The sequence below is a fragment of the Chrysemys picta genome, chromosome 5, assembly GCF_011386835.1.
Source record: "Chrysemys picta bellii isolate R12L10 chromosome 5, ASM1138683v2, whole genome shotgun sequence".
Taxonomy (NCBI): Eukaryota; Metazoa; Chordata; order Testudines; family Emydidae; genus Chrysemys; species Chrysemys picta.
Window position 1 is genome coordinate 94,048,959 of NC_088795.1, and position 25,305 is coordinate 94,074,263.

General features: G+C 41.7%; 1 protein-coding gene across 7 annotated transcripts in view; it reads left to right on the forward strand.

Annotated features, from left to right (window-relative positions):
* TEC (tec protein tyrosine kinase) overlaps window positions 1-10,196 on the forward strand; it is a 144,429-nt gene extending 134,233 nt beyond the window's left edge. For 4 of the 7 annotated variants that reach the window (XM_005299055.5, XM_005299056.4, XM_042841869.2 and 1 more), the window contains 5 exons: window positions 222-438; window positions 2,270-2,334; window positions 4,308-4,426; window positions 4,806-4,963; window positions 8,437-10,196. In XM_005299055.5, the coding sequence (XP_005299112.2) occupies window positions 222-438; window positions 2,270-2,334; window positions 4,308-4,426; window positions 4,806-4,963; window positions 8,437-8,514 (637 nt within the window). In that variant the 3' untranslated portion in view covers window positions 8,515-10,196. Of the gene's footprint in view, window positions 1-221; window positions 439-2,269; window positions 2,335-4,307; window positions 4,427-4,805; window positions 4,964-8,371 lie in introns of all 7 variants that reach the window. The other 3 variants (XR_010601885.1, XR_010601886.1, XM_065598078.1) reach the window with 2 other exon arrangements.
* The last annotated feature ends 15,109 nt before the right edge of the window (window positions 10,197-25,305 follow it).

Genomic DNA, 25,305 nt, shown 5'->3' on the forward strand with positions numbered 1-25,305 from the left:
AAACTTATTTTGTGTGTGTGTGTGTGTCTGGTAAAAAAAATTTCCCTGGAACCTAACCCCCTCTATTTACATTAATTCTTATGGGGAAATTGGATTCGCTTAACATTGTTTTGCTTAAAGTAGCATTTTCCAGGAACATAACTACAAAATTAAGTGAGGAGTTACTGTATAACTTCTTGGAGGGATGAAAGGTACAATAACTATATGTTTTAAATTTTCAGGAAGCTAACCCATCCTAAATTAGTTCAGCTGTATGGGGTCTGTACACAGCAAAAACCTATTTACATAGTGACAGAGTTCATGGAACATGGGTGCCTTCTGAATTACCTTCGACAAAAACGTGGACACTTTAATAAAGATACCCTGCTGACAATGTGCCAGGATGTATGTGAAGGGATGGAGTACTTGGAGAGAAACAGCTTTATCCACAGAGATCTGGTAATATCATATAAGCCTCTTTACTACATTTCTGATTTATGCATTAATAGTTAAGGGTAAGAAACTGTATTCTAAACATGTCTCTTTTTCAGTTACTCATAACTTTTTCAAAAATATATACTATTGTTTAACTGGTTGTGTTAATATTAAGCAAAATCCACAAAATTGACCCATCTGGGGTAAGGAGGAATGATTGAATTTGCATGGGCAGTGGATTAAAAACCTCCTAAGTGGTTTTATAAGTATAAAATTATTATATTGTAAATTCTGCACAGAAAATTATGCTTTATAATATATTAATTTCATTATTCAGAATTCTTACTAACCACATACAGTAATTTCTCCTGCTCATTTTATAATATGTCTCTGTCTCAGTAAGTAAGCACTTAAAGAATGTATTTATATCTTGTCTGTTTCATCATTGACCTAGTGACTGATCTTAATAAAATATTTACTTTGGTGAGCAATGGGATGAGGTCTTGAAAGCTCTCTATCTTACACAGTGGTTCTAATATGACAGTTTTAGATAACATGTAGGAGTCTAAGATAAGTAATATACTACTGTTCCTCTAAAACAGTGGCTCTCAACCTTTCCAGACTACTGTACCCCTTTCAGGAGTCTGATTTGTCTTGCATACCCCCAAGTTACACCTCACTTAAAACTACTTGCTTACAAAATCAGACATAAAAATACAAAAGTGTCACTACATTATTACTGAAAAATTGTTTACTTTCTCATTTTTACCATATCATTATAAAATAAATCAATTGGAATATAAATATTGTACTTGCAGTTCAGTGCATAGTATATAGAACTGTATATACAAGTTGTCTGTATAAAACTTTAGTTTGTACTGACTTTGTTAGTGCTTTTTACGTAGCCTGTTGCAAAACTAGGCAAATATCTAGATGAGTTGATGTGCCCCCGGAAAACCTCTGCATATCCCCAGGGTTACACGTACCCCTGGTTGAGAACCACTGCTCTAAATCGCGGTTTCATTTGAAACATTGCTTGCTTTAATAAAAGGGAGAATCAGATCATTAGAGTTGATCTTCCTTTGTTGTATACTGTATGAATATGAAGGACAGCTATACTAATGGTAATTTTCACTGGAGGCAACAAAATTGTGTTTCTCAGAATGATGAACTTTGCTATATCATTAAGATATTAGGGTCTGATTCTCTTCTCACTTATACCCATAAATCACGTACAACACCACTGAAATGAGTTAGAACATGTGGGAAAAGAGACTAGGGCCTGAGAACATTCTGATGCACTAGAAATGAACAAAATGCTAAACAGCAGGGGGCCTGATTGTGATCATCACACTGAGTTTATACCTATGTAATTCCATTGCTTCAGAGGAACTATTCCCGCTTTACACTGGTGTAAGGGAGAGTAGACTCAGCCCCCATAGTTTCAGTTAAATTAAGTAATAAATAATATAAGCAGATAAATCTTGTCACCAAGTAGGTGTCTAATTTCTGAGCCAAATTCTGATTTTATACTGGTGTAACTCCACTGACTTCAACTGACTTTGATTTGTGCGAGTATAAGTGAAAAGAGGCTCATGCACTACATATAGAAAATGAACATGCAAAGAATGCAAGCATTGTGTTTATTTTCTCACTATAAATTATGATTGGGCTTCACGACAACAGACCAAATTGTACAGTTATTATTCATGCAGAATTCCTATCAAATTCAATGTGAGTTTTCTGAATAGTGATTGTAGAATTTATCCCAATAAACAATAAATAGAATTTCATCTAATCATGTTCTTATTTTGATCTTTCCTCATCATTAATTACATAATTATTCCCTTTGCAGGCTGCCAGAAACTGTTTAGTGAATGAGTCAGGAGTGGTGAAAGTGTCTGATTTTGGAATGACAAGGTATAGCCAATTTGACATACTTATTTGCAATGGTTTTTTAATGGATTTGGCATAACGTGTTCTTGCACTTGAGACATTACATCACTTTAAAATTACAGACAAAAATGACATTTCTTTCTCCAGGTAACTAACTTGTCTGATTTCCAGTGGTTTTGTAAATGTCTCCCTCTCAAACTACCTTATTTTGTGGTCGCAGTGTGATATTTTCTTACTTTTTAAAAAAATATGAAAAGCAAAATGATGCAGTTTGTTTTATGGTGCATTATGGTGACAGGCACTTTAGCACATCTTACATATAGATGGAGTAAGGAGTTGTAGCTTCCACCCTGCTCTGAACAGAATATACAGACTAGGCTCAACCCTCTGCTGTGCATCACTTATGGAGACTGGGCCTCTTACCAATAGGTATAATGGGCCATAATTGATTGTAAAGTGTTTTGAAATCCTTAAAGTATTGTTATTATGAGAACTCAGATACATTTGGACAATTGGATTTTGCTTGCATTGGTTACAATATTATTTTTAAAAGTCACAAGACATCCATGTCCAGTGTTGAAGAAAAACCTGTTTATTACTGTCATCACCAACTTTGTATTCAGAAAATGAAAACGGTTGTTCATGAAACAGTGTAGCTTTCCCCACTTTACCCTTCCTCTTTCTGTACCTTAGGAGTCCCTTTTTGCCTTATGCCAGTCGACACATTTGTTCATCAGGAAACCTGCCTGCTCCTTATCTGCCCTCATTAGGATAATCTAGTATAATCTCACCCATTTAAAACCTAAAATTCACTGAAATTTCCTCTGTCAAAATTCTGTTGTGGTGGGTTCTATATTTAGTCACCCTCAATGATTTCTTTATCAAAGGTGTTCAATTAGCAACTCACAAAATGATTTTTCTAACTGCCAACCCTATAAACCCACCCTGGGATCTGAAAGTCAAGATGGGCTCTCTCTTCTTGCATTATCACAAGGAATAAAGTTAGACATTTGTTCATGAAAACAAAACAGAAGAAAATGAAAACCTTCACATCTCTGGCTCTCCCCATTTCCCAATCTTCTCTAAACAGAATCTGAAAATTGTGTTGATGATGCACAAAGCACAATAGAACCTAGTCTTCAGTAGATGTAGTCAGACTGCAGGGTTAGCAGTTGTAACACATTATTTTTGTAAATAAAGAAAAGAGGACACACTGGCCCCAAATAGCCTGTCATCTGAGTAAACGGTGATGCAGGAATACTGGGAGGCACGGTGCCACAGGGTGGTACAATTTCTCTTGGAGTTTCTCTACACTTCTTGCCAGATCCACTGACGGGTCCCTGTGGGGGTACTATGAGGAAGCAATCTGAGAACAGGGACTTTGATGGTGCCAGTTGTTGTCAAACTGCACTGTGCCTGGTTCCTTTCACCCTTCCCATCTACTCAAGTTGTGCACCCACATGATATCTGAACACAAACTGTCCCATGAGCACCAGATCTCTGTTGAGTAAGAAACTGGCATTTTTCACATAGCTCTTTTCCTCAGTGTAACAATGTAATTCATACATGACCTACAGCAGTGGTTCTCAAACTTTTGTATTGGTGACCCCTTTCACACAGCAAGCCTCTGAGTGTGACCCCCCCCCTTATAAATTAAAAACACTTCTAAAATATTTAACACTATTATAAATGCTGGAGGTGACGCGTGGTTTGGGGTGGAGGCTGACAGTTCCCAACCCCCAGTTTGAGAACCCCGACCTACAGTATGAAACTAATAACTACAAGGGAAGACTGTGCAACAATGAGAAGAGTTAACAGAGGTATAAATAAAACCTTAGCACTATTACTGAAGTTTTTTTTTCAAATACACTTTGTGAGACTAACAATCACTAACCACTAGGTGGCAATGTGACTGCAAAAATACAAGCAAACATGACGTAAATGGTGATTTCAGAAACGGAATCAGACTGGAAATATCACATGCTTTTGTTTTTTAGGTACGTTCTTGATGACCAGTACACAAGCTCTTCAGGTGCTAAATTTCCTGTAAAGTGGTGTCCCCCAGAGGTTTTTAATTATAGCCGATTCAGCAGCAAATCAGATGTCTGGTCATTTGGTAAGACACTCTTTAGCAATTAAATAAGAAAATTATTTTTTTCAATTCACCAATAAGCAATTAGGGTCCAATTGTTAAAGGAGAATCCAAACCTCCTAGGAGATGCTCAGTGAAGTCATTGGTCCTGATCCTTCTCTCATTTGCCCCAGTTTTCCACTGATGTAATTCCATTCAAGTCAGTGGAGTTACTTCTTATTTACACAGATGTTAGGTGAATTAGGCCTGTTGGGTAGTTAGGGGACTGAGCTTTTTCAGGATTGGGCCCTTACTGAACACATTTACCATTCAAAAAACCAAATCCATAGTTAGTGGTATACAAGTATTTTAAAGAAGTATTTGTTATTTACTTGACAATCTATTCATGCCTTTCATTTTCCAGGTGTTCTAATGTGGGAAGTATTTACTGAGGGTAAAATGCCCTTTGAGAAAAATACAAATTATGAAGTGGTAACTATGGTTAGCCAAGGACAGCGTCTCTATCGGCCAAAATTAGCTACCAAGAATGTGTATGAAGTGATGGTGATGTGCTGGCATGAGGTATATTTCTTTTTCTGTCCTTTCTTTACCCCCCAAAAGCTGAGTTTTGTTACCACACCTAATTATCAGTGTAAAATTCTGATTGCATTTTATTCAAAAGCCACCCTGCTCAACCATGAGGTAGCCTTGAGGATCCCTCCTTGTAACCCTTCCTCCAGAGGAACTCAGAGGAGAGAGTAGTGTCTTGGTGAATCAGAATAGGCAGGGTATTCCGTGCATACAGGCACTATGGAAAGAAACATGGAGAAAGGTGTGGGGGGAAAAATGAACAAGGCAGTTAAACTGCTATTGTTGATGGATCAGCAGGGGCAGAACATAATAAGAGATGAGATCAAAAATCTAGGCCAGGTTGGAACTTGGTATATTCTTGAAGGTGAGTCTTAAAATTTGAGGAGTGTCAAAGAAGGAGCCAATGGAAGATGACAAAAGGAAAGGGTGACAGGGAGAGATCAAATGGGGAATAAGAATAAGATGGTTTTAGTGGCCATGATTTACATGGAGGATTGGAGTGACCACATGGGAGCACTTTGAAATAAACAAGGTGGTTAGATGCCCAGAGGTTGTTACACAGGTAGGGAAATAAAAAGAAAAAAAGTGACGAGAAAAAATTAACGTGCAGTTATTAACAGAGAGCAGGGTAACTAAAAGTGAAAACAGGTCAATAATGGTACCAATGAGAATAGAGAGAAAAGTAGGAAGAAATGACAAACAGCAGCAGAATTAAATGTTGTAGTTCAAAAGATATGGTGCCCCACAAAGAGCTGTTGAAGGCACTAAAGCCATATGTTGGGATCTTCTGCATCAACTGATCAGACACATTCCTGAAATCGCCCACCCATGCAAACAGAAAACTTCCTCTTTCATTGACTATGGGTCCCATCCTGCTCCCACTGAAATCCATATGAATTTTGCCATTGACTTCACTGAAAGCAGGACTGGGCCCTGTGACTTGGTAATGTTTAGTATTACTCCAATGACTTTCTGACACCATTTGTCTCACTCAACTTTTCATGTTTATTTCTTAGGGGAAAAGATCTCTTTTGCTTTATAATTGATCTAGAGCAGGGACAGGAAAAGACCAAAGGGGAAATCAGCAGAGTGTCATTGCCAGGAATTAACTAACAGGCAGCTGGTAAAAATTACAAAATCCACATACACAAATGCAAAAAGCATAAAAGCAAAAATAGTTGAACTAGAATGCCTCACAGAAGAAGCAACAGAGGGTCCTGTGGCACCTTTGAGACTAACAGAAGTATTGGGAGCATAAGCTTTCGTGGATAAGAACCTCACTTCTTCAGATGCATCTGAAGAAGTGAGGTTCTTACCCACGAAAGCTTATGCTCCCAATACTTCTGTTAGTCTCAAAGGTGTCACAGGATCCTCTGTTGCTTTTTACAGATTCAGACTAACACGGCTACCCCTCTGATACTTCACAGAAGAAGAGGACCTTGATGTATCAGGCATTACAGAAACGTGGTTGAATGACAAAAATCAATGGGATCCTGTAATTCCTGGCTATAAATAAGGCTGTGAGTCTGTCCAGGTGGTTACGGCAGTCACAGATTCTGTAACTTTTTGTGACCTCCGTGACTTCTGCAGTGGCTAGTGCTGGCTCAGGGGCTGCCCGAGCCAGGCAGCCCCTGTGCCAGCAGCAACAGTTTGGGTGTGTGGGAGGGGGCTCAGGGCTAGGGCAGGGGGTTGGGGAGTGTACGGGGGACGCTTACCTGGGGTGGGAGGCTCCCTGGCCCCCCTGAAGCTCATAGGTGGCGGAGGGGCGGGGGTCTCCACTCCGCGAGCTGCCTGCACCCACAGGCCCCACCCCTGCTGCTCCCATTGGCTGCAGTTCTCAACCAATGGGATCTGTGGCAGCTGGTGCTTGTGGTGGGAGCAGCGGAGCACCTGTCCTGGCCCCTGCCTCTGCTGGCTAGGAGTTGCAGGGATGCGGAACTGGGTAGGAAGCCCCTACTAGCGCCCCCAAACCTCCACAGCACCAGTAGGGGTCCTGGGCTGCGTGCCACGGCTCGGCTCCCCCCACCCCCAGTACCAGCGGGCATCTCAGGCCGCATGCTGCAGCCCAGCCCACCCCACCCACCCAGCACCAGCAGGGTCCCAGGCCACCTCTCCCAGCACCTGTGGCGCCCCCAGAGCGCCCCCCCCCAGAGCACCCGCGGCCCCCTGCCCAAGTTTTAGTTAGAGCAGGCATTTTTAGTAAAAGTCATGGACAGGTCACAGGCCCGTGAATTTTTGTTTATGGCCCGTGACCTGTCCATGACTTTTACTAAAAATACCTGTGACTAAAACACAGCGTTAGCCATAAACTATATAGAAAGACAGACAAGGTTGAAGTGGTGAGGGAGTAGTGCTGAATCCAAAATATTCCATAGAATCCAATGAGAGGACCATGCAGTTGAATCTATGGATACAAATCCCAAGCTGTAAGAATATAAATATATTAGTATGCCTCTACTAACAACCTCCAGATCAAGAAAAGGATATTGAGTGCATAACATTGAAAGAGATCAGAGACAGCAACATCGAACAAAATGCTTTTGAATAACAACTAGCCAAAGGTATTTTTAAAAATGACAAGACATTCTTCAAGCATATCAGAGTCAGGAAGCCTGATAAAAGAATCAGTCGATTTGCTGGGTATAAAATAATTCATGGTATAAAAAAGGTAGGTCAAGATCTTCTGTTTTTGCTGTCTAATAACACAAGAACAAGGAGACCTTCAATGAAAATAAAAGGTAGTAAATTCAAAACTGATACAAGGAAATATTTTTTCACACAATATATGATTAGACTGTGGAACTCATTGACACATGATTCTTGTTGAGGTCAAGAATTTATCCATTCAAAAATGGATGCATATTTATATTGATAACAAGAGTTACAATAGCTATGGCTAACAAATTTTAGAAGGGATGTTAAATTTCATGCTGCAGAGTTTAGCCAATCTCGAAAGGGTTTACAAGGAGGGACAAATTCTCACTTCTGCCTAATGAGAGGCTTCTGGCACCTTCCTCTGAAGCATCTAGTGCTGGCCACTGTTAGATACAGGCCACTGGCCTAGATGGCTCTTGGGTCTGATTCAGTATGGCAGTTCCTTTATTAACACAATAACCTTCTTCCACCTAGAAATCTATTAAGAAAAATAATGCTGCATAACATTTTCAGCATTGTGTGAGGTTCTAAATTAATTTTAGATTAATAAGAAATAGAATAGTATATAACCTCATTTTATGGCTTCACCGGGTATGAGATGTCCTAGCAATACTTTAGGTTAATAGAAATTTACCTGCCATGTTTCTTTCTGCTGCCTCTGATCTGCTTAAATCTAATGACATTTTTATCTTTTTATGCATACATTTTTCCTGCTATTTTATTTTGTACACATTATTGCTTCAGCAAAATGAAATCTTTCTGATGTGACTTTAGTAACTGGCAGTACAACAAAGCATTTTAATTCCTAGAAACCTGAGGGACGCCCTACATTTGAAGATTTGCTGCGTATAATTGATGAGATAGTGGAGAGTGAAGATGCTTTCTGAAGAAGAGGAGCGGAGGCACAAGAATTCTATAGTACAGCAAAGAATCAACATTCAAGAGACATGGCATTATTCTTTAAGAGCATGATCCTGCAAACTTCTGAGTGTTGCTGAATAAAGTGTGGAGAGCCTAAGCATTAACACTTAGCATTTCCTCAGCAGTCGTGGAGAAAGTTCCACATAATATAAAGAAACATGCACAATATATTCACCAACATGGGCTGCCCGTGTCTGCATTCGGAGAGGCTAGTCCCCTGCCGCCTGCCCTTTTTGCCTGAGGCCCTGCCCCCATCCAATGCCTCGCTCTCACCAACCAGTCTTCCAGCGTAGCCCTGAACTCTGGCTGGTGCCCGGAACAGCCCCGAGCCTGGGCTGGCCTGCTAGCACCCGGAGCAGTCTGGAGGAACCCTGAACCCTGGCTGGCCGGTCAGGGCCAAGCCCTGAGCCCGGGCCTCCCAGGGGAGCTCTGAGCCCTGCCACAGCCCAGTCCTGGGGCTGCAGCAGGGAGCATTAGCAGAGGATTAGGGGAGCTTAGCCTCCCCCAGCCTCCATTACACACTGCCCATGTCTGTGCCCTCTCTGAAGAGTTACCATGGGGTTAGTGAAAAATCGGGATTGATGAATGGAGCAAATTATAGGATATGGCAAAAATACAAACACTTAAGTGCAAACCAGTAAATGCAAATGACGTATATAGTGTCCATGTTTATGAGTTTCATTTACTGTTGCTGCCAGTTAGTAGTAGGAGCTGCTTGTATACTTAAGAGCTTTGCTTAAAAACTAAAAGCAAGGTCATTTTGTGAGGGCCTCCTTCTCCCATAGGAATGCTTCCAGAGGTTCTCCTGAAATATTATTTCTCACAGCCTGTTGATTGATGCTTTATGCCAGTGATGGGCAACCTGCGGGCCGTGCTGACTGCCACCTCCCACAGCTCCCATTGGCCGGAATGGCAAACCTCGGCCACTGGAAGCTGCGGGTGGACGTGCAAATGTAAACAAACTGTCTGGCGGTCCACCAGCGGATTATCCTGATGGGCCACATGCGGCCCATAGGCCACAGGTTGCCACCACTGCTTTATGCCATATACTGGGGCCAATATTCTTGCTATGCCATTAGTCTGTTTTACCCACTCCACTCAGCTTACTTCTCTCATCTGGGTGTAACGAAGGACCATGGTCAACAGCCTAGACCAGTGGCTCAAATGCAGGACTCAAAGCCCTCACTGTAGGATTGAGCCCTAATTTATTTTATGCCAGGAAGTGTTTCTTGGGAATTTTTCACCCAGAGAGCATCTGGGGCCAGTCATAGCGATAAACAGCATGCACAATACATGACAGCTGACTTTCAATGGACTATAGACATTGATTTTGATTAACAATTAACTAATTTATATACCATATGTACTGTAAATGTATACTGTACACATTTATTTATATGAAATGTAAGTGTTCTGTTCCTGAAAATGTTAAAGAACAACAAGTTACTCTATATTATATGTTACACATACAATGTGGCATATGGCATCTGTGGATGAAAGAAAATGTACTATGAATTCTGTTAAAATGGCAGATTTTCTGTCATTCTGTCCCTGGACATTTGTGAAATAAGCTTTATAGTCTTAATAGCAAATGTCATACTACAGTATGTGTATAATAAACCAAATGTTAATTGTTTGGAAACTTTAACAACAGTTTGTCATTGATTTATTGACAGATAATGATTTATTGGCCAAACATATTGCTGGTATAACTATTGACATCCATGGAGTTACATCAGGGATGTATAGGACTGAACATCTTTAGATAGGTATGTTAATTACTTACAGCAGGATTCAGTATCAGAGGCTAAATACAGATAGTACATACAGCCCTGAGCCACATTATGAAATATTACAGATTTAGAAATTTTATTGAATAAAAGTAAGGATTACAGTAGATGTACAGCTGATGTGGGATGTGGTTTACAAAAGCATGATGGGTCTGATCATGCAAAAGGGTGAGGGTTGCTATATAAGGCTGAGCTCCCTTAACCCTCACCAAAGTTCCCCACATGCAACTTATGTGTAATATGCATACAAGGTGATAAATTGGTGGGATTATTAACTAGGGCCTAATGCAGCAGTCTTTTCTATTGAAGTCACGGAGAGTTTTCCATGTAGAATAATAGTATGGTCAATTACATTTCAAACCAAGTAGTTACAGGGGAAGTTGATAGTGAACCCTGTACTTGGGTTGCCTCACACTTACCTTATAAAAAGATTCTTGCAGCTTGTTTTGTTTTGTTTATTTGGTTGGTTGTTTGTTTTTGGAAAAACTCTAGCCCCTCCATTGTTTGCTGCTGGCCTTAAATTTAGTCAGGAGAAAGTCTTTGGACTGGAGAGGAGGCTTTTCTTTAACCCATGAAATTCCACTCAGGTTTAACTGAGTTGTGAACTGTTGAAACACACCACTTTGATTCTCTTGCTAGCATTGCACAGAAAAATTACGGCCACATGAAAAACTAATAAGCAAACACAAATATTCTAAAGACCCAGCCCCAAACAGCCACCAAAGTAGGAGCAGCAGCACATGCTATACTGTGAAAGCCTGGAACCTGCCAGAGCATCTGTAGCAGCTGGGCTTACCCCGCCCCGCAACCACCCCCAGCACATGGCTCGTACACAGGGCCGCCCGGGGGGAGAGGGGAACAAGTGGGGCAATTCACCCCACGCCCCCACGAGAATGTCGGAGGCTCCTCCCCACCTCCGCCTTCCCCCCTCTCCCGGAGCCTCAGCACGCCGTGTCTAGGAGTAGCCCTGGACAGTGCTGCAGCGGCGTGGTTTGGGCGGGGCCTGAGCTCCTGCCGCTCGGAGCCACTTGGTATGGGGGCGGGGCTGCGACCGAGCAATGGGAGCTCAGGCCCCACCACGCCGCTGCAGCGCTGTCCAGGGCCACTCCTGGACACGGCGCGCTGAGGCTCTGGGAGAGGGGAGGCGGGTGTAAGCAGCATGGTAAGCCCCTCTGAGCCGGACACCCCATCCCCCCCACAGCCCTGACCCCTACTTCCGAGCCCAGCCCCTCTGAGCCGGACACCTCCCTGACCCTCCCCCCCACAGCCCTGATCCCCAGCTCTGAGCCGAGCCCCTCTGAGCCAGGCACCCCCCTGACCCCATTCCCCCACAGCCCAGACCCTCAGCTCCGAGCCGGGCACCTCCCGACCCAGAGCCCAGCTCCCCATCCAGCCCTGGGCAACAGCAGCGCCACCCCCAGGCAGCGACAGCCCATTGGCACCAACCATCACCATCACCCAGTGACAGCCCATTATGTAATTGCAAATGTATACATACCATTAAAGCATTTAATGTTTTTAAATAATGTATTTTGTGTATTTTCAAATTATTAAAAATTAATTTTTGAATGTATTTCACTGGTTATTTTTTACATTTCCAAATACATGTTACTATAGTATCGTAACTTTTTTTTATGGAAGGGGCCCCCAAAATTGCTTTGCCCCAGGTCCCCTGAATCCTCTGGGCTGCCCTGCTCGTACATCCCAAATCCACCCCCTTCCATCCCATGTGATGGAGGCATCACATGGGACAGGAGCTCCCCCAACTCTCAGGGCAGAACAGAGAGACAGTGCATTCAGTAGGCCCTTGTAAATGTCCCAGACCCAACACACAGTGTCAGTTGCCATCTTCTCCCTGGGATAACATACTTTGGGTGCTGCCTGCTAACATAGTCAAGTGGTAGCAGTCTGTGTTGAAGGTTTGGAGCTTGTAACTGGGAAAACTGTATCTCATGCGCTCCCTTGTGGCCAACAGTCATGTTACAGGCAGCATGCCTGAGTTTCCCCTCTTGGACTATTCAAATAAACTTAAAATCAAGCTTTTTCTTGGTCAAAAATAGCCCTCCTCAGGGACTGGGTTTATTAATATTAAAGAAACTGTAAATAAAACTCAAAACTCTCATAACAAAGTCAATTTATAAATCCACACAATCCAAGGTTTCTCTTCCTTCTCCCAAGCTGAGCATTCCTGCCTGGGGCCTTTGTAGTTCCCCCCACTTGATATGGGGTTCTCCCAGGCCTCCCTGCCTACGGAGCTTTGCAGTCCCGTTCCCTACACAGAGAGCTTTCAGACTCTGCCACAGCTTCCTAAACTGCCCACCCCCCATTCTTCACTACAATGTCCTACTCCTTTTAAACTGCAATCACCCGATTCCTCTCAGGCAGCTAATCCTGTAAACCTCCAGCCCATGGAGACAAATCACTCTGTTATAGGGCTCAGACCCTTCTGATGATGCATGATAGGGGAGTTGTTACAGTAATACATTCCATTTTCCTTTTTTAAAAATAAAACCTCCAGGAAATTACATACAAAATACCAAGTTAAAAGAAAGTTATTTGGGTGCAAAGTCAAGCATATGAAAGTTGGGAAATGCTAGATTTAGTTAGTGCAGAATTAGAGTTGTTGGGGAATTTCCAGCAAAATGGGGATTTGTCAGACAATGTCAAACAGTTGAACCTGAAATGTTCTGTGAAAACATGTTTGGTTCAATTCACTTTCGATGAACCACAGGGCCTCTAGAAGCCACTGCTCTGAGGTAGCCTTGCCATATGGACAGTCTCAAGGCGAGGGACCCCCAGGACTTCCAGGGTCTGCAACTTCAGGGCTACCCCACCAGGCAGAGTGGCCTACTCCAGTACTCTCCCACAGCCTAGTGAACAGCTGCCCTGGGCGCTGGAGAGCCCTGGAGTCACAGACTCTGGTAGCTGCTGACTGAAATGTACACTCCTCTTGATAGTTTCAGGGCTGTCCACCACTGAATAGCAACTGTAAAATTGACAAGAATCACGACAATTTCATTTTGCACCTGCCATGATCCTGGGAGAATATTTCATAATATCATTCTGGGGTATATTAACAGGAGTGTCATATGTAAGAAATGAGAGGTAGTTGTCCTGTTCTACTTGGCACTGGTAAGGCCTTAACTGGAGTAATGTGTCCGGTTCTGGATGCCACAATTAAAGAAACAATTAGACAAATGGAAGAGAATCCAGAGGAGAGCCAAATAGTGGACAAACTGATGAGAGGCCACAGGACAGCAACAAAAACTATAACAGTTTTTAGAAAACCTGACCTGTAAGAAAAGGTTACAAAAACTGGCCATGTTTAGTTTTGAGAAAAGGAGGACGAGGGGGAGACCTAATAACAGTGTTCAAATATGTTAAGGGGACAGTGATCAATTGCTCTCCACTGAAGATAGGTCAAGAAGTATTTGACTTAATTTGCAACAAGGCAGATTTAGATTGGCTATTCGGAAAAACTTTAACTATAAGGATAGTTAAGGACTGGACTAGGGAGGTTGTGGAATCCCCATCTTTGGGGATGTTTAAGAAGAGGGTGGTTAATCACCTGCCAGGGATGCTCTATGTATATTTGGTCCTGCCTCATCACAAGGGGCTGGACTAAATGACCTCTCGAGGTCCCTTCCAGCCCTATATTTCCGTGATTCAGTTCAGAAACACCATGTGTCGGTTTTCTAAATGAAAATGGTATGGAATTTCCATTTTGCAGGAAATTTTTAAATGTCGAAATTTCCCACAACTCAGAAATTCTATATTTTGATCAGCTTTTGTTTTGATAGTCTTTAGTTACATGATCCCATACTATTTTCTCCACAGGATCCCTGCCAAATTCAGTGCGAAGGATGGACACAAAGGAGTAGAATTAAGGTTTCATCAGAAACTGACAATCTGGCATTTCCTAACTTTTGATTTGTGACTTTGCAATCAAAGTTATGTTATTTTAACGTACTTTTAAATATGTATTTTTACTGAAGTTTATCTAAAAAGTAAAGATAGAATTCCAGTGCTGTCCTCCATCAAAACACTTGATTTAAATATAGTCTAGGCTTCAAATTATTAATTTTGGATTGGGTCAGCTTGTCATTATAGTCCATTGCTTTGTTCAACTTTTTAATACTCAGAAGGGAAATCTGTAAATGCTATCTTGTAATTTTCCCTGGACAAGTTCAATCACCCTTCAGAAACTCCTTTCTTTCTTACTCTTTTTATTGTTATTACTTAGTTTCATATAACAATAGGCACAGAAAATCTGCCTGAATTGCACCAAATCTTCTGGTATATGTCTGATCTTCTTTGTAGTTTCAGACTTTTTTTAAAGTAGACTAGATATCTAGATTTCAGTTATTCTGCTGTAGAGCAAAATGTGATACAAGAACAAGGCTTCAGTGGAAATACTTCTGATGTGAGGTTAGTATCAAGCCTCTGATTTTTTTTTTTTTAAACAGGAAAGTAGGTGGGGCTAAATTTTGCCTGTGCTAAAACATACCTCTTCTCTGAGGTAGGATTTCAGTTAGAGAGATTTTACTGTTACCGACACAACAACTGAAGAAGAAAGGATTGAATTTTTATTTGAAAACAAGCAGACAATCAACTATGATTCTTTCTACCTGTAAGTAAAGTGGGCCACGTATTTTATGCTTTATGTTCTGTTTTGTACACTAGTTAGCAATGAGCTGCATAAATATCACCATATTTTCCAATTATCCTGCTCTGAAATTGTCATATTAATATGCATATTAAAATTGTTGGTGTTAACTTTCCGAATTACTTCACAAAATTGCTATGATGGCTTCAGCAAAGCTACTATTGTTACCAACATACGGACTAGTGAACTCAACAAACGGGGAGCACAAGAGGATCGGAAACCAAAGGACTGTCCTTAAGAGTGTGTCGTGCAGAGACATGACAGGGAATTTAACAGAATTATAGGGAAACTTTCCGATTATGAAGAATTCAGCTCAATCAAGAGCTAAGTGATAAAACTTCAGGAATTTCAATATTTTTCTATTAGTGGAAAAACAACATTTGGTTTGAAAAAAAGTATGTAGTTTTAGAAGCAAACTTTACTGTTGATTTCCAACAGGACATGATTTTATAGTTTTTTGCAGTTTGGATAAAAGGCAAGCAATATCTAGTCAATTGTCGGGCACTCTATATGTCACAAATGAGATGTTTTTGATGAGCAAAGATAGGTTAGGTGGGCGGACTATCCCTCAATGTACCAATTTACACAATTGGTACACAACTCAAGCTGCTTGAAAAACAAAGTGTTGTTCGGAGTTTGGTACAAGAACATGATTGCTTAGAATCAGACTAATTATCAACATTTAGCATCATTCTATCAGAAATGGCAAAACAAAATAAAAAAAAAATCTGAGTATTAGATTATAAAAGACAAGTGATAAGAAAAATACATTTCTAACTTGGCTGTTGGTTTTGTCTAGCTAACAGATTCCACTCTAATTAGAGCAATTTATATTCAGGAGATGGGAAGGAAGTGGCACACATTCTTATGCATATACTGGCCACATATATGGGCAGCTATATCAATTTAAAGGGCACCCATGGGCCCTAAAATTTTGTGCAGCATCTATAGTCTTAATCTTGTAGTTCCAGTGTAGAATTTAGCAGCAATGGGAGCATCTCAAAGATCAAAGGGTTCCTGCACTTTCATTATGCCACCTTTAATTTTCACAGAACTGTCTCTGTAGCATCTCCTCAAGCAACCCACCACTCCTCCTCCCCACAGGCACATCTTTTTCTTCCCCCTCCCTTCCTCTGGCACCCAGCACACCACTCTTCTGCTGTGCATAGCTAGAACCAGTTGCAAATCCTTTCCTGGATTGTTTACTATGATGGCACCTGCTCAACATGTCAACTAACTATAACTCAGGGTACTCTTGGTTACCCATTTCCCATTATTATGTCTCCTGCACCTATATCTCTGCAGGTATCTTCAAAATGGTGCCTCAGAAATCACTGAATCCTAAGTCTGGGTCTCACAGACCTTTTGGTCAATATGGCTTTCAGGCTTTGCACAGGTGTTTGATTTATACTTGTCAGCTAGTCAGCAGAACATATAACTAGTCACTGTTTTAAGGACAGGTGTCTTCCTTCCAGCCATTTTTGGGGAGGAGAGGGCAAGCTATAAGACTGGTTGACTTTCCCCTTGTGATTTCCCTGCCATTGTTAGATTATTATTTTATCTGGGAGCAATATGGAGCTTTGTTTCAGACTACCAAATGTCTGGAGAAATGAGATTCTTACCATTACCACCAAAGACAAAATGCATGACAAGCTCTAAAGCCAAAGGGCCGGATCCTCAGCTGGCATAAATTTTAAATCATTGACTATGTTTTGGTAGCTTAAGTGAAAGCCCACCATTCAGAGAAGTAAGGACTGAAAAGTGTGCTGTCACCACAGCTGATTTATGTAGACATATTCCCAAACAACTACTTACTGAAAACAAAAATACATCTTTGTATTAACAGCAAAAGGAGTAAAGGGCATTTTCTTTCCAGTGCCCTGTCCCATTATGTCTGTGGGTTATAATATTTTAAACCTCAACAGCTACTACACATGTTCCCTTTGGAAAATGCATTTAGGGCCAACTCTTGGATTCCTTACTGAGGCAAGACTCCCACTGAAATCAACAAAAATTAATGATAAAAACTGTGAAATCATGGAACCACATAACTAGGGTGGAGGCAGGCAGGCAGTGTGTATGTGGTGAGCATCATCATTACTGTTCAGCAACCTCCTCTGGTGTATGCAAAGGGTTTTTCCAAAGGGCAAGCTATTCCATTAAGGCCTGATGCAAAGCCCACTGAAGTCAATGAGAATCTCTGCATTGACTTCAGTGGGTTTGGCTCATGCCCTCGCACAACATGAATTCAGGGAGAAAGTGTGTAAAAACAATGTTTAAACTATAAAAGTCAATAGGCAAAATTCTATTTCAGAGATCCATAGATTCCAAGGCCAGAAGGCACTGTTGTGATCATCTAATCTGACCTCCTGTATAACACAGGCCATAGACGTTTCCCAAAATAATTCCTAAAGCATCTCTTTAAAAAAAAATCCAATCCTGATTTAAAAAGTGTTACTGATGGAGAAGAAATCTGCAATGACACTTGGTAAGTTGTTCCAGTGGTTAATTACTCTGTTAAAAATGTACACCTTATTTCCAAATTTGTCTAGCTTCAACTTCCAGCCTTTGGATCAAGTTATACCTTTCTCTGATAGATTGAAGAGAGCATTATTAAATATTTGTTCCCCCTGTAAGTACTTATTGACTGTAATCAAGTCACTTAACCTTCTCTTTGTTAAACTAAATAGAGTGAACTCCTTCAATCTATCATGATAAGGGATGTTTTCTAATCCTTTAATCATTCTTCTTTCTGAACCCTACAATTTTATCAACATCCTTGACTTGTTGACACCAGAATTGGACACAGTATTCCAGCAGTGGTCACACTATGGCCAAATGCAGCGGTAAAATAACCTCTTTACTCCTACTTGAGATTGTATCCAAAGATTGCATTAGTCCTTTTAAGCACAATGTCATACTGGGAGCTCATGTTTAGTTGATTATCCACCATGGCCCTCAAATTTTTTTCAGAGTCACTGCTTCCCAGGATAGAGTTCCCCCATCATTTAATTATGGCTAAGGCTACGATTATGTCATGGAGGTCATGGAATCCGTGACTTCCATTGACCTCCATGACTTTTTCTGCCCCAGAGCTGGAGTTCCAAGCCAGCCTTGCCCCCGCATCTCCCATCTCCTGGGTGGTGGGGGGACTCCACAGCTGCCCAGCTGCCGCGGGCAGACCCTACCATGAGGTAGGAGGGCCCCGGAGCTCCCACGCACCGTAGCAGTGGGGGACCTGGGAGTCCCTGCAGCAGTGGGTGCTGAACTCACCTACCCCTTTTGTCAGGGATATTTTTAGTGAAAGTTTGAGACAGGTCACAAGCTTCTGTGAATTTGTTTATTGCCCGTGACCTGTCCATGACTTTTACTAAAAATATCCGTGACAACAACTTAGCCTTAATTATGGCCTACAATCTTTGCTACCAGATACATACCTTTACCTTTAACCATACTAAAATGCATGTCTGTTTGTGCGCAGTTTACCAAGAGATGCAGATTGCTCTGTATCAGTGACCAATCCTCTTTATTATTTACCACTCCCCCAATTTTTGTGTCAGATGCAAACTTTATCAGTAATGAATTTGTTTTCTTCCAAATCATTAAAAAAAAATGTTAAATAGTGTAGAGCCAAGAACTGATCCCTGCAGGACCCCACTAGAAATACACCAGTTTGATGATGATTCCTCCTTTAGAATTGCATTCTGAGACCTGTCAGTTAGCCAGTTTTTAATCCATTTAATGTGTGCCATGTTAATTTTATTTCATTCTAGTTTTTTAATCAAAATGTTATGTGGTACCAAGTCAAATACCTTACACAAGGCTAAGTATATTACATCAGCACTATTACCTTATACAACCAAACTTGTAATCTCACCAAAAAATATATGAAGTTAGTTTGGCAGGACCTATTTTCCATAAAACTATGTTGAGATTGACATTCATTATATTACCGTCCTTTCATTAATCAAGTCCTGTATCAGCTGGGATCCATGGCAGAAGGACAGGCCTGTAATTACCTGGGTTATCCTGTTTACCCTTTTAAAATATTGGCACAACATTAACTTTCTCACAGTCTTTTGAATTTTCTCCAATGTTCCAAGACTTATTGAAAATCATCTTTAATATGCCAATGATCTCCTCATTAGCTCTTTTAAAACTCTTGGATACAAGTTATCTGGACCCACTAATTTTAAAATGTCTAACTTCAGTAGCTGCTGTGCAATGTCCTCCTGAGATATTAGTGGAATGGAAAGAGTGTTATCAGATGATATTACATCATCTGTTTTCCCCCAAATACAGAACAGAAATATTATCTAACATTTTTCCTTTTCTGCATTATTATTAATAATTCTACCATATTGATCTAGTAATGGACCAAGACCATTGTTAGGATTCTTTTTGTTCTACATATACTTAAAAAACTCCTTCATATTATCCTTTACTCTGTTGACCATAGATTTCTCCCTGTGTCCCCTTGCTTCCCTTATACATTTTCTATAATTCTTACCTTCTGATTTATATTCATTACTATGAACGTCCGTTTCTTCCATTTGTAATATATTACCTTTACTTCCTTTCTAAACCATGTCTGTTTTTAATCAATAGGGCCTTCTTCCTCGATTGTGGCTTTTTTGGGCATCTAGGAAAATGTTCCTAAACAATTCCCAATTATCATTCAAATTTTTCTGATTAAATTCTTCCTCCCAGCTGATTTGGCTCATAATTGTTTTCAGCCTTGTGAAACTGGCCCTTATAAAGCACCAAGTATCTCTCTCTCTCTCTCTCTGTATCACAGGTCTGGACTTGATTCTGTTTGCACATTATAAATATGATCAAGTCATGATCACCTGTACCTAAGTTACTGTCAAGATGTCTGTAGTGGCTCAGGAGTGTGAGTACCAACCTAAGTGCACACTATTGAGAAACAGGGCACACACCCCAAATTGGTTGTAAGTTCGATACTTAAATTTCACCAACCAAGTTTCAAGTGTGAACTCCTCAGGCACTATAGCTGCCTTAACAGGATGTCACAGACAGTCCTCTTGGGTACTCCAACCTATCTTGCCACCCAGGTAAAGCTTGCCTTTCTGATAGATGGTCCCTTACATCAAAAATCGCAACAATGTTCAGGTTATTCCCAGTTCCAAAGGACCAGTCACTTACCCTAGATCACTTGCACTTTAGATCCTACACCAAAAACAACGCTTGTAGCCAATCCTATAATAAATTAACTAATCATTTATTATCCAAGAAAAAGAAATATGAGAGTTATTTACAAGGTTAAAGCAGGTAAACATACACACACAAATGAGCTAGTCTTAGGTTCCAAAAGGTAATAGAAGCTGCTATAATATGCAAGCTCCATAAGTACTCCTAAGGTTCACCCAGGCCAGGTACTGGGAATCCCTTGTTTATGCTTAGAAATCTTGCCCTCTCCAAGTACAAGCAGCATAGACATACAGTCTTCCCCCAGGGTTCAAACTGATGAGATGAGTTCACCTGCATGTCTCCTCTTCATGGGTATGTGCAGAGGGAGAGCAATCAACCAAATCTTTGTTCTTTGATGCTTCACAACGGTTCATTTGGTTCCAATGAGCCTTCTTATGGGCAAGACATAACACTCCCTTTGGCAAACTAGTATTTCACACTTGGACATGCTTCTCTTCTGACTGGTGATTTCAGAACACTTTTGCAGTCACAGAGCAAACACTGAAATATTACCTTATAAATGGGATACAGATATTATAAGTAAGCTTATGATATAGTTATGGGTATTTTTAGTAAAAGTCATGGACAAGTCATGGGCAATAACAAAAATTCACAACCCCTGACCTGTCCATGACTTCTACTATAAATCACTTTTGTCATCTTTATCTGGCTTGTCCTCGACCATCCCTCCATGAACGCAGGTCGATGCCACACCATTCTATTTTGTTGCAAGCACATTCTTTTCATTTCTGGCCAAAGAGTTTTGTCATGGGATCGGTCCAGCGCGTTTTCGGTCTGCCCAGCGGTTGCTTGTGGTCTCTGGGGATCCAATCACTGGTGTGGGTTGTCCACCTATTGTCTTGCCTGCATACTATGTGACCTGCCCATCTTTGCTTTGCGTCATACATTGCCTGCACTACATCGGTCACCTCCGTAGGCTTTCTGATCTCCTCATTCGGTATGTGATCACGGAGCGATATCTTGCACATTTGCCTTTCCATTGCTCTCTGAGTGACAGTGAATTTTTCTTTCTCTGCTTTCGTCATTGACCAGCTTTCTCCTCTGGCAGAACAGTGGCGTTAAACAGTTCTTTCCTTCATGGGCAATTCATCATCCATTTGAGATATCTTTATTTTGTTGAAATTTGCCCACCCCACCTTTCATGTTTCTGCAGCTGAGCAGAGAGAACTGGCCGCTGCAGAAGTCATGGAGATCGTGGAAAGTAATGGAATCCGTGACTTCCGCAACCTCTGTGACAGACTCACAGCCTTAATTATAAGTGAGATTAATGTACGTAGCAACCTACAAGCATTTCATAAATTCTAAACACATTTTTATCAATCTATATCTATTTTAACAATACTAACACACAAGAGCCAGACTGAATTCCAGCTATGCATTTGTCAGTGTGCAGTTGAGGCCAAGAGGCATGGGCAGCAGGTACAACAGGCCAGGGAAGCCTTTGCCTTCCCTGGCGCTGCCACTGACCCGCTGTCGGACACCTGGCCCCAGCCCCTGCCCAAGACTCTCACTGCCTCCTCCACTCCACACACCCTCAAGGTCCCTGCTGCTTGCTGTGTCCCTCCTCCTCCTCTGGACAGGGAGTGAGGAGGGATGCAGAGAGCCAGCAGACTGGCGAGGCTCTGCCGAGAGCTGGAGCCGGCAGCTCGACAGGGAGGCAGGGCCTTCAGGGGTAGGAGGAGCTGGCACTAAGGGGATGGCGGCTTGGCCTGGCCCGACTCTGGCGAGAGGGATGGCAGCTTGGCTCAGCAGGCACCCGGGGGCCAGGGGAGCTGGTAGTTCCGCCTGGGGCTGGCCTGGCACTCAGGGAGACTGGTGGCTCAGCCCAGGGCTGGGGCCGGCAGTCAGAGGAGGTGGGGGGGGTGCAGTGGGTCAGGGGGGTCAGCAGCAGTGGCTCAGCACAATGTGTGGCTGGGGCAGGCGGGCCAGGGCTCCTCTGGTTGCGGGAACCCCTCAGAGTCAGGGCTTCTCCTTTTACAAGGTAGAAGGGGGATTTCAGGGGTCTGGTGTGAGGGGGCAGGGCCTTGGGTGGAAGGCATGGGGCTTGCAGGCTAGCCTCCCCAAAGCAGGGGTTCACCCTGCCCATGACAAGAAGCCTTGGCAGAGGCTGGCACCTGGTCTGCAAGCACCACAGTTACCATTAAATTTTTAGTTCTGTGATAATTTCTTCTTTCTCTCTCAAGTATCTCATGTACACTAAAGAAAACAGAATTTGGCTTTTTGTATCCAAATGACGTTAATTTTCTTTCTGTTGCACTTTGAGTTCTGGCTTCTCTCTTTTGAATGGAGGGATTTTTAAAAAAAATAAGTAATAAAGAGTGTAGAGATGTCTATGTGAGGCAATATGCTGCATGTGCTTCTGTCAGGAAGTGCAGGCTTCCTGTACCACTTTATTAATCATTGCTACAATACTTGGAGTCAGCTCTGTGTGTATATAACTTCCTGTCTTGCTAGTACAAGATTATGATGTGAGCAAGTCTAATCAAGTTATTCACACGGAGAGCCAAGCACTTTGACATTTGCGGTGGGTACTTTAGAATCTAAAGTTTAGAGGTACAGGTATGGGTCATCTTCTCTTCCTGATAGGGGCTGCAAAGTCACTATGAGTTATTCTGTCACTTTTGTGGTCTGTGAACTGCGAATTCGCTAATCAAAGAGGTCAGAATGAGAAACAAGTGTCACATGTATTGTGTAAACAGGCTCACCAGTAACTTTGCAAGATGTGACGGCCTACACAGTCCACCTGAATAGGCCTTCACCTGGGATATCCCAATAGCATTCCAGTGTTTTAAATCAAAGTATCCAAGTGTAACTAGCTCCATTGAATCAAATCCTAAAACCTGCAACTCTCAGTAGTCTCTGAAGAACTCACAGTACTTCTTCTTTCATGACGCTGTCCCTGGCTGATTTGCCAGATTTCCACCAGAAATATGGTGTTTCAATAAGACAGCTCACAGCTTTAACTCCCATTGAGTCACTCTGCAGCTGCTACTGAGCAGCCAAAGTGGGAATCAATGCAAGGACAAAACAACTCCTTCAGAAGTGGTGCTGCAAGGGAGAGAGAGAGAAGGCCAAATCAGGAACTATGCATGCAAACAGATCTGCCTCTACAAAGCTGGGGATGTCCCTTCCTTAGGACCTCATGCCCTGTGAACTCCATGGAGCGAGAGGAGGACATGGTAGGATAGGAAGAAGAAAGAAAGGCAGCAAACCTCACATAACCACCCTACCTCTCAGGCCTTTCACACTCATTTCTCTGCAAGAGATGGTAATCTAGGCCACAGTTACTGGATTATGGGTCATATTCTGCACTCTTTTTCAGTGATAAGAACGGTCATACTGGGTCAGATCAAAGGTCCATCAAGCCCAGTATCCTATCCTCTGACAGTGGCCAATGGTAGATGCCCCAAAGGGAATGAACAGACAGATCATCATCAAGTGATCCATGCCCTGTCACCCAATCCCAGTTTCTGGCAAACAGTCACTGAACTCAGTGAAAGTTTTGCCCAAGTAAGGAGTGCAGAATAGGGACCTACACTGCATACCATGAAACACCCTAATTACTGATTCAGCACATAGTTTGTTATGATTCCTTAAGCACTATAAGAGACTAGCTGGTAAATAGAAGATTAGGATATATGTAAAATGCGTTACAGACATTTCATTTATTGCTGGTTTCTTTTAACCTAGCAAAGTAGATTCAAGTGTGGAAAGTGCCTATACTTTACAGAAAGAGTTTGAAATTCAGTGAAGGCAGAAAATTCCTGGGCTGATATTCCACCTTTACTCAAACCAGCCTGAACTCTGAATTCATTTGCATTTGTGGTTATAGTCAGATCTTCAGTGTACTTAAGAATGTTGTTTTAATAATACTTTGAAGTTCTACAGAGCCTGATCTAAGTATCTCTGGTAAGTATTTTACAAATGTTAATTGAGCATCACAGCACTAAGGCAAGGAAGAGATATACAGGGATTACGTGACCCATCACTGAAATGTAGACACCTTTATGGTGGAATGTAGAAGCTCTTTAATGGTGCATGGTGGCAATATGCTATCTAAGTCGGGGCAAACACTGCCCCCAACTGAAACACTTCGGGTAATGATAAATACCTTGATATCTCTAATGGACAAATGTCAGTTCACTTCATTCAAAAGTCAGCACCTGGAATGCCATACTGCCATCTAACACCATTCCAGTAATTAATTCAATACAATTTCAGACTTTCCCTCTGAATTTCTCTTTTTGAAGGTAAACATAGACCAGTGATATTAAGATACTGCAAGTTGCAAACACTCTTTTCTTTTTTCTTGTTTATAGCTCCTGGTCTGGAAAATATGGTAAATAAACTAGAAATTACAGCAAGCACCAGTAGGAGAAAGCATGTTCTGGCAAAGATAAATAGCAACAGTTTTAAATGGCAAGGTGATAGCTTCATGAACAATTGAAAGTAATGCAACAAACCTATCACACTGCACATAGCTTTTTTAGTCTGGCTTCTTTAAAAAAAAAAGTTAATGTCAGGTGGTTTGGGCATTTCCAATCCTCATATTTTCCATAGCCGTCACTGGAAACTTTTATCAAGCAGTTTATGATATCTTGTGATTAAAATGGGCTTGTCAAAGTCCCACACTGTAGGCTCTTCACAGGATGTCATGGTCTATGGCAAATTGCCCCCACAAGCTTCACTGGTAACTTTTCAAAGCAAAACAAGCATAAGCCACAGGTTTCTTCCTCTTCTGACTAAGAACTAATTTTGATCTTATCTCCCTGAACTTTGCCATTCTCTTTCCCTTTTTATAATGTGAGATTTGTTAAATACTGTATATATCTTTATTGGTCAAATAATTCACCAGGTATAATAAGACTACTTAACCTTTTGAATGCTATGGTACACAGATTCTTAGTAAACTTCCTTGCGGTGCTATGCTAACATATACTCATCTTTAAAATGACTCCAACTCAAGCAGCTCCTCCAGTTCCAAAACAGCTGCCTAAACCACCCACAACCTAGTGGCTATGGGAACACCCAGCTATATATCAGCTGCCTAACTTTCCCTTCTCTTTCAG